Source organism: Chelon labrosus, assembly GCF_963514085.1.
Source record: "Chelon labrosus genome assembly, chromosome: 13".
Lineage (NCBI taxonomy): Eukaryota > Metazoa > Chordata > Actinopteri > Mugiliformes > Mugilidae > Chelon > Chelon labrosus.
The window spans coordinates 6,622,080-6,635,231 of record NC_140346.1 but is presented as its reverse complement, the minus strand read 5'-3'; the positions used below and the strand labels follow the sequence as shown (position 1 = coordinate 6,635,231).

The 13,152-nt window shown below is 41.1% G+C and overlaps 1 protein-coding gene across 1 annotated transcript; it reads left to right on the top strand.

Moving 5' to 3' along the window:
• The first annotated feature begins 1,742 nt into the window (after nucleotides 1-1,742).
• LOC311498777 (uncharacterized protein) lies at nucleotides 1,743-2,741 on the top strand. Its single transcript, XM_084559507.1, has 3 exons — nucleotides 1,743-1,873; nucleotides 2,082-2,186; nucleotides 2,293-2,741. The coding sequence occupies exons 1-3, from the start codon at nucleotides 1,822-1,824 to the stop codon at nucleotides 2,376-2,378; spliced, it is 243 nt and encodes an 80-aa protein (XP_084415633.1). The 5' UTR covers nucleotides 1,743-1,821; the 3' UTR covers nucleotides 2,379-2,741.
• Nucleotides 2,742-13,152: the final 10,411 nt, after the last annotated feature.

Sequence of the window (13,152 nt, the reverse complement as noted above, 5' to 3'; positions counted from 1 at the left end):
AGGAGAGTGTGCACATGCCGTTTGACTGCGTATGTACATGTCCATAGTTTCATTTTAAACTTTACCGAATAATTGTTTGGGTGTACAGTGTTAAACACAAGTTAATGACACTATTTGAGAGCAGTGTTAGTTTAATCCCCACAGATTTTTCCGATCACGGTTTAACATTTTTACTGGGTTAGCAGTTTTACATTCATGCTGCTTAAATGAGGCCATGGGGTCAATCGATCGTCAAAGGAATTCTCAGTTCTTTCAAGCTTCAGGCCTTCATATCTGTCATGCCATTGTTGTTGTGCAGCTCAGACAGCTGATGGAAAAACGCGTTTTTCAGGTCGCACCACAACTGAAAATAAATCAGGGTTCGTCATCTCCTTTGACAAGTGGTGTTAACTCCACCTTCTGTCTTACCAGAACAGACCGGTTTTTCAATTCAAGATATTTGTTTCGATAAAGTTTTTATGTTTTTGTTGTTGTTTGTTTTTGGCAAACAAGTCAAAAAAAATGTCTGCTTTGAACTTTTTCAGTCATCCAGGTCATGGTATATCCAACAAAGCAGTACGCCAACCAACAATATCAAAGAGATATCTTTATAAAAGCTTCATAAGTTTTTCAAAAGAAGTTCAAAGAAGCACTGAACCTCTTTTTCAGGTCCCAAAACTGTGAAATGAGTAACTTTACTGGAATGTTCCTAATATACACAGACAGATAACCTTAAAAAATATATATGGTTTAGATTCAGTACCTGTGACAGAAATAATGCCTGTCTGTTATATTTAATTCACTTGCTTGTCATTTTGTCTGAAATTTATATTTAAACTCCAGACAGCTGGTACCTCAAAGTAATTTGCTGCTTCTTTCCAACAGCCATCAGACTCCACAGTGCCACGGCACCCAGTACATCCACCCTCCAGTGACTGAGGTTCACAAACATGCAACGATTTCAGTCGAATCGTCTGTTGCAAACTGTATCTCCTGCCTCGGGTATAGATGCATAGATGTAAGATATCACATACTTTGCACTTTCCTTTCTTATGCTCAGTCCCTGTTGTGTTGTGTCACTTGTGAATTTCTACTACAGAGGACATTCTTACCCGATAAGAATGATACACTGAGCTAAGCGTCTGGTTTTCCGGGTTAAAACAAATAGTTTTCGCTCTTTGATTTTTCATTTTGTACAGTTTTTAATTCACAAAATGGTCATCCTCAAAAACGCCTTGTTATTTACTACCAAAAATGGTGTGTATGTTTTTGATGATGTCGCTCAGAAACCTATCTATACATGCAAACATAAAAAAGAAGCTTGTCACTGCCTGTACGTCCATTTCCACAAGAAGCCCTTTTGTTCAATGACACAAAAGCTGAAACTGTCATTTGCTAGTATTAAAACGCTGCAGAAGAGCCCAGAACACAGCCAACACAAGCCTGGTGTTTCAAAAATGGTGTTGGACGTGTCAGACCCCAAATAGGTCACCAGGACTGAAAATGCAAAATGACCTGCTGAGGTTTTTGAAGTCGTCTAACATATCATTTGAGATTAACAAGTCCCAAAAATAATCTCAGAAACTTAAATGTGAGGAGGGTTAAACATGAACATGATCTAATCTTCCATCAAACTGAAACCCAATACATTTGTTGAAGTACAGCATGTCTTTGTTTGCTTTGTTTTCATGTTTTCCTTGAGACAATAGAGTCGAAAGTAAAGTATAGCATTTACTGGAACGACTGGCACAAGGAAGTAGACGTTTCATTTGTAGCTTGGTATGTGGAGTGACAGTATAAAAGTGCAAGAACGGGAGGCTTATCCACATACCAGCTGACAACATGAAGATCCTGCTTCTCACGCTGCTGCTCGTGCTGCTGTGCAGCGCTCAAGGTGAGGGAATCATTTAAATGCTCATTTAAATTCACTACATTTAAATTAAAACTAAAGTCAAAATTGCTAAAACAAAAAATATCTTAATCATTACTGTGTCACTGATACATTTAACCTGTAAACAACAGTCCTAACCCGTTGTCAGTGATAGGAGGGATGTTTCCATAAAGATGTAGATGATGTTTAATGTATTTTGTCTTCTTATCAGTGCTCACACTCACGTGCTACACGTGTGAAAATGACAACGACCAAACCTGCAAGATAGAGACAGACTGCCCGACAACGGCCCAGTACTGCAAAACCTTCAGAAAGGGTATGTGGGACTTGTTCTTATGATGATGAATATGTGCGTTCGTGTGTATGGAAACGGCAACAGAGGTTCAAGGTGACTTATCATCGCTGCATTTGTTTCTCTGCAGGAAATGAACTTTCTCGGACGTGCGAGGAATTTTGCGCTGAGGACTTTTACACGACCTGCTGCCAGGGGAACCTGTGCTCCCCCTGAGGTGTCACTCTTCCTGTAATAACCAAATCCAATGAGTAAAATTAATGGAACCAATCTGAATATGGAGCAAGATGATTTGTTTCCATGTGACAAAGCTCTCTTTGATTTTTCTTTCACTAATATCAGCTCATTCTAACTGAGAATCATTGAAGCCTCATTCATCAAGCTTCATGAATTGTGCAACTTGTCACAGTTTTTTTTTTTTTCATGCTGGAAGCAGGGCGACCACGCACGTACTTAATCCCTTCTTGATGACACTCAGTAGGTCACAGTCTAGTGCTATGTGGGTCACTTTCTATCACTACTGTAATGTAAAGCTGACTCATCACTTTTCAACTCATTAAAAGATGAAAAAAAAACCAACTCCGGTGTCCGTTCTTTTGAAGTGTTGACGTATTTTCACACAGCCGCAACAAACATGTTACCCTTATGAGTTCAGTCAGGCTGTGTTCACACTAACTGCCAGTGAATAAAGAACAGGCTGTAAGTCATTTTCAACGGAAGCTGGTGATATGAGCTGACTTAAAAAGAAATTCAGGCCTCGAGTGACGCGATGAAGTGACAAACAATTTCTGAACCGCTGACAACACTTCAGCGGTACCTTTTGTATAATGTATCTGGCCACGCTTGGCCATTTTGTAATGTTGTCGTTCGCAGTGTAAACACACCACAACAGTGTAACTACCACATGCTGACCTCTCGGGTTTCTCTTTGGTTTTATTCAGGTGACGTGAAACCAAATGTTTCCATATAGGCCTTTTTGCATCGTTCCTGGTGCTATAGTGCAATATTTTTATTGGGTCCCTATTTAGTTTTTATGTCTTGTAGCAGTTTGCAAGTGAGTATCATGGACTTCCATGTAAATAGGACACCACTTCAGGCTCTTATCGATCATATTTTTGGCTTTTAATGTGTAACTTTTGGAACCCAAAGTGGTTATGGCTATAGGGCTCATTATGGGGAAATAACACAGCAATGCATACTGATGGCACCTGACGTGACCTAGTGCCACGGAGCAAGCTAACATCATAGCTCAGCCCGAAGAGGATGTTGTTGACATGCTGTCACGTTGTCAGGGAGCATTATTCTCTCGTCATGGGTAAATGGTTGCTTCTTTCTGTGCAGTGATATGATTGGTGGGAGTAGTTTTGTAGAATGTAAATACAATAGTTTCTACATGAAACTTCTCACAACAAGGTCGAAGAGGGTGGAAACTGATGTCTCCAAACAATCTAGATAGATAAATAGCACTACCCAACATAGGAGTATATTTGATTTTGGGAGTGAACTGTCCCTTTAAGACATGTTCACAATTGATAAAAGTCTTTGGGTAAGCACGTACACAAAAACAGACATTAGGCATAACCACAAATTATACAAAAACTCAACAGGAAAGCATCAGACAGGCCCTGCTCACTCAAGATGACAGACAATATACAGGAAGCCGCACATCAAGTTGATTTATCTGGAACCAGAACACATTAAACGCACCTTTTTAGTACACGCCAGGCTGAATTCACAAGCATAGCGTCATGTACAAAAAGCACACAATGATGCTGAAGGGACGCAAGATATTTTTTTTAATCCTTTTGTCAAACAAGCACGCCTGAGGCTGGGTTGGGCATCTTGCCTAGCAGCATTCACCAGCCCTGCTTTGTTGTCACGGCGGCCATGTCACACCTGCTTACTGTCAGGCACGCACACTGACTGTTCTCAGAAACAAGATACTAGCGCAGAGAACAGCGCAAAATTAAATACTGTCAAAAGAGGAAGGATCTGTGAGGATGCTGAGTGACTGGACTATTTTAAATAGACTCCATAAGGGGGGTATATAAGGAGGGATGATGTCAGCAGTGGTTCATTCTGTGAACCCGGTTTCATTCAGTTGAACTCACGTCGCATTTAACACCGTAATTACACTCATGTTGATGAAATAGCACAGAGGCGTTTCAAGCAGATCAAGTTCACAAATAAGATTCCTATGAACTGACTGAACCGTGGGAAGTAAATCGAAACAAAACCCTTTTGAACGCCGTGCATCATTCACATGTAGCATATGATAGCGCCCATCATTTCAGAATGAAAATATAGGTCATATGTTAATCTGTCCAGCTGTTTCTTTTCTACATTAGAGCAGCTCAGAAATCAGAGGTGGGTGATTTCCTGATCACTAAAGCTTTATCTTCACACTTAATGTGTTAAAGCACACACCCAAACATGGAACCTCTGCAAAAGATTCACACAAGATAAAAACATTTTATACTCTTTTCTTTTTACCTCACCCCCCAAAACATGAAGATTTATCAACTTTCCATTGCTCTGGGGAATTGCTGTGATATGTGAGAAGTAGTCGCACAGAGCTACATTTCGAGGCTGAGGAAAATTACTACACACATCTGCTGCCCACACAGGAAGGAGATGTGGCTTAGATGAGAGAATATGTGCACACCATGCTCAGTGAGTTTGTTTGTTTTCGTGAAGGGCACGGATGTTGCAGGTGAACAATGTCCTTGGAACTGCGTCTTTCTCATATTAAAAGCCCTGATTGTTGTTTAACCACTCCTTAAGCTGCTCAAATAGAAGAATACTGTGCTATAATTATGTAATAATGATCTTACTTTAGCTTGTTTAAGTGCGTTTAGCTCCTCATATGTCTCAACTATAGCATAAGAAATATTTTAAAGGTTATTTTGACTATATGGGGGTAATTAACACCCTCATGGAGCAGTAGTATTTAAAACTACCCTTTTTGATGCTGACCTAGTGTCTGGATGATGCATTTGGATGAACAGATGTTAAAATGGGCCCATTCTGTATTAGGTAGTTCTATCAGATGTTGTATCATTCATTCATCTTCTGTAACCGCCTGTCCTGTGAAGGGTTGTGAGGGGGCTGGAGCCTATCCCAGCTGTCACTGGGCAAGAGGCGGGGTACACCATGTCGCTAGTCTATCGCAGGACTAACAGAGAGAGACAGACAACCATTCACACTCACATGCTCAGTTTAGAATCACCAATGAACCTGACAAGCATGTCTTTGGACAGTGAGAGGAACCTGGAGTATCAGGAGAGAACCCACGCAGACACAGGGAGAACATGCAAACTCGGAACAGAAAGGCCCAGTCGGCCCATGGATTCACACCCGGAACCTTCTTGCTGCGAGGCATCAGTGCTAACCACCACGCCACTGTGCCGCCCTGTATCAGATGCTGTATCAGTGGAAACGAAAAGAAACTGTAAAATAATGGTAGCCCTGTGGAGCCACCTCCAAATGTGGTGAGAGATCGGATCGCTCAAATGCGCCCTGGGTGTGTTCATGCCTGTACTTTACGCTGGTCACTTACGACCGGACTCCCCAGGACAGATGTTAATGCAAGGCCTGAACAGGCCCATAGACGGCACATAGAAGACAGACAACACAGTCATTCATTTTGTTTATCTCCTACTAAAATCCATTTTAGTAGGGAAATATTGTTTATGTTTTTTTAAGAAAAAAAAAAGTTTTACAGTATATGTATAATACAGGATTAAAACAGGTGTTCTAACACTTTTGGTTAGGTGACCATTCAATTAATCTGTATATAAGGGCAAGTTTTGACTGAATGATAATATTTTCCTGATAATATTTCACAAAGTTTAATAAAGCAGAAGACCTTGAGCATCTCATTTTGTTTTCTTAAGCTCCATTACATGCAGTGGGAGGTAATTCCAGGTGCCTTTTTGAACCTGGCTTCCCAGAAGTCGAAACAGTGTCACCTGTGTGACATTTGCCAGTCAGCTGAACGTTAGCTCCGCCCACTGCCTGCAGCAGAAAGGTTAATGTCTCTAATCCATGTTTCTACACAGGAATGCTGCCCCAGGCACCCAGCCAGTAATATTCTAAATTACTTTCATATCATATCACAGTTTTATCATTGGGTAACCATTTTGTTGCCTCATTTGGCAATCAGCAGACATTTATTTAAAATCATTGTGATTGTCAATAGAAGTGCCTTTAATGGGGGAAATTTACTTATACATCGTTCTTGTGGTACTTCCCCTTCCACCTCTCTGACCCCTACCAGCCGTATATGTAATAAAAGCTCAACCAACACTGCTTTTTGAAGGTTGCCAAGTGTGTCATGAATAGTCCACTTAGTACTGGTACCAGCAATTGTGGAGCTTTACTTTGATAACCTTCTGTAGAAGGTTCAATATTTGTGTCACTAATATCTGGTGTGACCCCCTTGTGCAGCAATAACAGCAACTAGATAACAGCAACTTTCCGGTAACTTCTAATCAGTCCAGGACCGCTTCAATGATCTTTGTTGATCAACCACTCCTGTGGAGGGTAACAGTCGTCTTAAGTCTCCTCCATTTGTTCACAAACTGTCCGACTGTGGACTTGTTGATTCCAAACTTTAGAGATAGTTTTGTAACCTTTTCCAGTCTGGTGATCAACCTCCCATGATACACTTCCACTTTTTTTTTTTTTTTTTTAAAACAAAACAGGCACTGAACAACATTGATTGAAACAGTTCTGAACAGATGGACTCTAATTTGGCCTTGAAATCTCAGAGGTGCACTTTTGCACTGCACGGATATGTAATATTGGCTCACTTTGAGCAGAAATATAGAAAGCTCTGTGGGGTGCAAATATTTTTAAGCGATTATAGCTGTTAGTGACTAAATTTGGGGATGTTTAATCAGATAAAGGTCTCAAAAATAGCCTCAAGCTTGATTATGTAAAAGGATATAACAAGTAAAAAGGTGGACAATGCTTCCTGACCAAAAAAAACAAAAACAAAGACTCAATCTGTTCCTCTGGCAATGATGGGCTTGTTGTCAGGGGTGAGTTCTGCTTTAGCTAGTAGAGTAATGGTGGTCCATCTATTGGATTAGTGGAGGGATTTCAACTGTGGTATTAATCTGAGAAGACAGCAGGCGACCAGGGTAGGGCTCACTCTGAGCCGTTGTGTCTCTCGGCCGCTGGCTGTCACTCAGCTCTCAGTTTCTCCACCATCTGACGTACCGAAATCGAACGGGGAGACTTCTCGGCCGACATGAACCTTTTCTGCTTTTCCCTGGTAAGAAATGAACTTTGTTTATTTGCACGTTCAAAACAAGCTGTGTGTGAGCCGCTCAGGGGAAAGAGAAAGCTGTGGTGCAAATGTAGTGGTGCACCACAACAAGGACTGCTTCAGCATGCTTCAAATGTCTGGAAATGATGATGTGCTGTTTAGGGAAATTTAGAGTGGGTACTGTTTTTATGCCCTGTCAATAAGCTAAGCATAATCCTAAAGACAGACCACTGAAGCTCTAGTAAGAATGTAACTGTTTGTAGGTCAGATCATCAGGCACGACTGGACCACTTTTTGCATAGTCCAAATCTCAGCCGTCTACTGTTTACTAATTTAAACATATTTGCTTAGTCGGGCTTTCCCTCTGTGTGCTACAAAGGCGGAAAACACCACAGATGTTTTCTCGTTCATGCATTCAGATACAACCATATGTACCACAAACATGTGGTGCCTCAGATGCTGCTGCATCTGCCATGCTGCACGTGGGCACAAGGGATGTATAGAGAAACAGATGTTGGGGATGTTGACCAGTAAACAGGACGATTAACCAAACACAGGCGTGAACTTTGATTGCACCAACTGTCTATTTGTTGCTGTTACTCGACATCACACGAGCAATTCATTTGACAACAACACGCTAAATGAGATTTAAAAACAAACTTAAAATCTAATTTAGTTTGGCGTAAGAGATTTGCCAAAAGACTCACGCAAAGAGAAGAGTATAGGATAAAATTAAATGACTACACCGATGGCGACTATTTACTTCACTTTTAAAAGGAGTAGTATTAAAATGTCTGTAGAAAATGAACATGGTGAGATCCACACAAACATAAGACTCAGAAAGGAGGATATAACAGTAAACTAAAACTGAAACACCTTCTTTTGTACCAAAAGAGGCCAGTAAGACATTACTGTCTTACTGAGAGGATGAGCTGATGAGACATATTGGTTATACGTTCCTAGAAGGAATCCAGGCGGGCCAAACAAATTTTAATCCACTGTGAAATCTGCTCTGAGGAAATTCAATCCATCTCTACATCCTCGGTTGACAAGCAAATTTAAAAGGGCTTTGCAGGAGCATTAGTGGCATGTCCCTACTGTCATATCAAATCCTCACAGCTCTAATTCTGTTGCTTTGTCTGTTATTGTTTTATGAGCTGTTCCTTGCCTTTTATGCATTTTTGCATTTTTGGAATCAGCCACGGATTGAACTTGAGTCTGGTGTGAGTGTCCATCAACTGCTTCTCAGTTTCAACCTAGTAAGACCTGTACACCTTTCTGTCTACCCGGCATCAGGAGGGGTCTATGGACAGCTTGTATGAGGCCGTGCAGAGCTCCAGTGATGGCCCACCACGGCCTATCCCCAGTCGTTCTTCCAGCCGATCATGCAGCCGGTCCTGCAGCCCTGCGGTCCTGCTGGATGACAACGCAAAGTGGCGAGGCTCTGGACGATCTATATCCATGGTAAGTGGGACACACACTGTGTCACACATCATGCAGCATGTGCCTAAACGTGTCCATAAAATATTGACTGTGAGTGGTGGGGCCAGTCAACAGTCATGAGAGTAGTTCGTACCAGGACGCCTCTCTGAAGACTTGTTGACTCCAATCACCCAGATTGTCGCTACAAAATAAATCTGATTATGAAATGATGAACGGAGCCAGCAGACAGCTGCTTCTGGGGCCAGACGTTTTCAGATGTTTCAATGAAGCTTGTTTTGAAAATTAAATATTCCTGACTTCCTTTCAGTGAATGTCTACACAAGTCTGACACAGGATTTATTTAACAAATTGATTCAATAAATCCATTTGAAAGTTACAGTTTATTGTGTAGTGATTGTTAAAGACTTTCCTTTCCATCAGCAGGAGATGCCTTCGATTCATCGGACCAACTCTACAAAAAAGAAAAGAAGGTAAGCTCACTGGAAAATGACACACAAACATGAAAACATAGTCTGCTGGATGCCCCAAATCTTTTTTACGTTTTTTTTTTTTTTTTTTTTGCTGTAAACAGAAAATAAACGTTTATCAAAAGCACATGAGGTAATCCTGTCAGGAATTTAGGTCTGTGTTCATCTGCTGTGTGCCGTGGCCCTCTTTCTGTTCCTTTTCACTGACGTGCGTGCAAACCTGAACAGAGAGCCATCCTGCAAGTGAAAGGGCTTTCCCATAGAGTAACACTATGGCTTGAAAGGTTCCCTGTTTATTTTCACTGAGGGTTAATACTGTAAATCCTTCCTGCAGCAGAGCATACAGCCTCTGCAGCGGTGCTCCTTTCTCCGTCTTTATCAGAATGCTGCACTTTAAGAAGAGGGATTCATGGCCCGTTAGATGCAATTGCTTTATATATTATTCAGGATGATTATTAGAGAATGTTGTTGTTTTAGAAGTAGGGCCCTGCTGTCTATTGGGCCGGCAGAAGGCAGATTACGGCTTTGGGCTAGTTGGGCTAAGAGGATTCAAGGTTTCCAGAGGCCTCGACACCTTTACTCCCCTGGCTTTACATCCGAAGACTCTGTCGTCACACTGTGGTCTCTCAATCCAGTGAAAGATCAAACACAGACTCCACTTTCTCATTATGATTTTAAACCACATATTTGAAATTTATAAACTCTATCGCTGCCTTGGTGACTGTACCATAAAATATGTCATAAATCATACTTATGTTATTTTTCTTATCTACCTCAAACACGAATAAGGTCACTGCATATGTCTTTGTTCATTTTACTTCCAGAACAAATATATCCAAATCTGCATCAGATAATGAAGCACTAGGTGAGTACAAACAGTTGCATTTGACTTTTGTTGACGGCAGATTGAACTGAATAGAAGTCTTGTAGGTTTTGAGATCTCGCAGCGAAAGAAAGATGTGGTGTTCATCAGTGTTTGAGCCTAATTGAATAACACATGCAGTCACTTATATTATGAACCATGAGGAAGAATGCAGTGAAATAAATGACTATTTTGAAAGCTCCAGTAACCTACCAGTCACATACCAATTTCAGTCATGCCAATGTGTCTCTGTGGCCTCCGTTCACCCCGACTTTTCACTGAAAATCCCAAATATTTGTGTCCCCTCACGGCAGATAACCCCGGCTGTAATGCTGTAGTCTGGCAGCCTGCCAAGAGCCGAGAAGATTTAGTTCACATCACCAACAATCACAACGAAGGTAAAGAGGAAATAAATAGGTTAAGCTCATCTAAAGTATACACAGCGTTCATTTGGACTGTCAGCATGATGTCCGCAGACAACCAAATCCACCAGCAAAATTTTATCTGAGACTATTGACCAGTAAAACTGAGCTGCAGTGATTGTGTTTGATATTAAACATGAAGCAGTCAGAGAGAGCAGTTTGTGACTGCTGGGATTATCGGGGAGAGAATGCATTGCTACCTTGCACGATAGCTTTAAAAAAACAAATCATATAACTAAAATAGTGTTCAGGAGCTTCAGTATTCACACTGAATGACTTTCTCCTAACCCACTGATTTCCAAATTGTTTCTTTTCAGACATCCGAAAAACTAAGCACAGAACAGAAACCAAAGGAGGGAAAGGATCACATCATTCTGGTACAAAGAAAAAGGAGAAACCACCCTCAAACCAGGCAAGAAAAACTTTTACTGCCTGTTTCACTTATTAAAAGCGTCACTCAGCAAGTACTTTGCAAACATGATTCAAAATGAATGCGGCCTTTTCTGCAACAGTTTGCGATTTATTGTCTTTAAAGGGGAACTATTGTTTTTTACAACCTGGACCTTATTTCTAGCATAAAATGCGATCGTTTACTCAACCATATAACTTTTGTGTCATTTGTAGTCAATCGGGAGATATTTAGAACTGCATATGTCCATATAGTGGGAGTGACTGGGGCACCGAAACGCAGCCTCTACTGCTAGTTTTTTGCAACATGGCTCAATATTTTAGACCTACAAATTCTTATGAAAATTGTAACTCCGGACTCAACGGGGAATAGCACCAGCGTACGATAACAAAATATTGGTGAAATTAATGTTTTACGGCAGATAATGCGTTATTTAGAGGCTGCGTTTCGGTGCCCCAGTCACTCCCACTATATGGATACATGCAGATCTAAATATCTCCCGAATGACCACAAACGACAAAAAAGTTATATGGGTGAGTAAACGATCGTATTTTATGCCAGAAATAAGGTCAAGGTTGTAAAAAGCAGTAGTTCCCCTTTAAACATGAAAGATGGAAATCATACATATACTGGCCTAACACACTGACTTCATACAGTATAATTTGCAGCTCAGTGTGGTGGTTCACACAGTCACTGTCATCTTGGCAGTGCCTGATTACAGCCTAACTTCTGGCTAATTCAAAATTTGGCTGGGAGTTGGAGCATGATTAGACCTGAGGTGAGCCGGTGATGCCTAGGCAGATCACTTTCAACCTGTGTGTGCACCCACCTGTCACTCAAAGTGGCACTATTTATGTACAGTTTTAAACTTTGATATAATTCAAATGCATGAGTTATTTTAAAATGTATCACAAATTAATCCATTGGGAAAGTATCTATACACCAAACCTGTAGCAGGCTGTAAACATGTTTCTGTTGTATTGTATTCTGTTCTGGTATTTCAACATGGAGATCTATGGGGAGTGACCCTCTATAGGAGCCAGCTTCAAGTGGCCAAACAAAAGCCATGAAGACCGAATCAGCAGTAAAGTAACCTGTGTAAAAGTGTAACCTGCACTTTAGGACATGGATGAACATCAGAACATCATCCCTGCGATCAGTGGACAACCTGCATGACTAGTATAGAAAAACACCCTTCCTTATATCTCTGCATCACTTTCATTAACACTACTTTCATTAATACTAGTTCACCGCATGCTGACAAATCTGTGCCAGCCGGATGTTTGATCGGCATTAACTGAACCTGACCTGGCCTTTTGAAGTTTCAATCTGCCACTTGCTTGTGACATCCAGAGAGCCTCTGTTGGCCTAAATGGCACAGCCCTTCAACGCAATTGCAGATTGGGTTTTAATACAGTGCAGATGGTCCAAAGAGGGGTACTCGTCCCCGTGTAATCTCTGGGCCACATGGCAACGTGAAATCAAGAGGGGGACTTAGCACGTGTCTTGGGTGGGGAGGGTTTAGAGGCCTCTTGCCAGGTCACCCGTGTCCAGTCCGACTAATGCCATGTCACAGTGAGACCAAAACAAAGCAGAGCCTGTTAGTACTGGATCTGTAGCAGTTGCCACTTGCCTTGCAATGTGGTCATGCAAGTGAAATGACCAAAATAGAAATGAAAATACATTTTATACGCAATTTACTAAACATCTTAACATGTATAGCTGATGCTGGTGGGATTTTCTATTATTCTACAAGATTTGTAAGTTGTAAGTCCTGAACAATTTTGACAGGATGGTGGCGCTAGATGGAAAATGAAGAAATAATAAGAAGAAGTGTTGTAGTTACACCTTAGCTTGAGGGGACCTGAAAAGTCAGGGGATCATTGGATTCATAGACTGACAGCAATCCAGCCAAGGGTTTCTGACATACATGTATTTCACTCTTGCCTAAAGTAGCAGACAGACTAACATGCAAAAACTATGTTACACTAGAGAGAGGAAATAAAATTTACAACCATGTTTTAAAAGCTTCGCTTGAGCAATCTGAAGGCATGACTTATTTTAGACTCTAATGAAGACTAATGAAGGTTTTTAAGTAGGTCATGTGTTTGT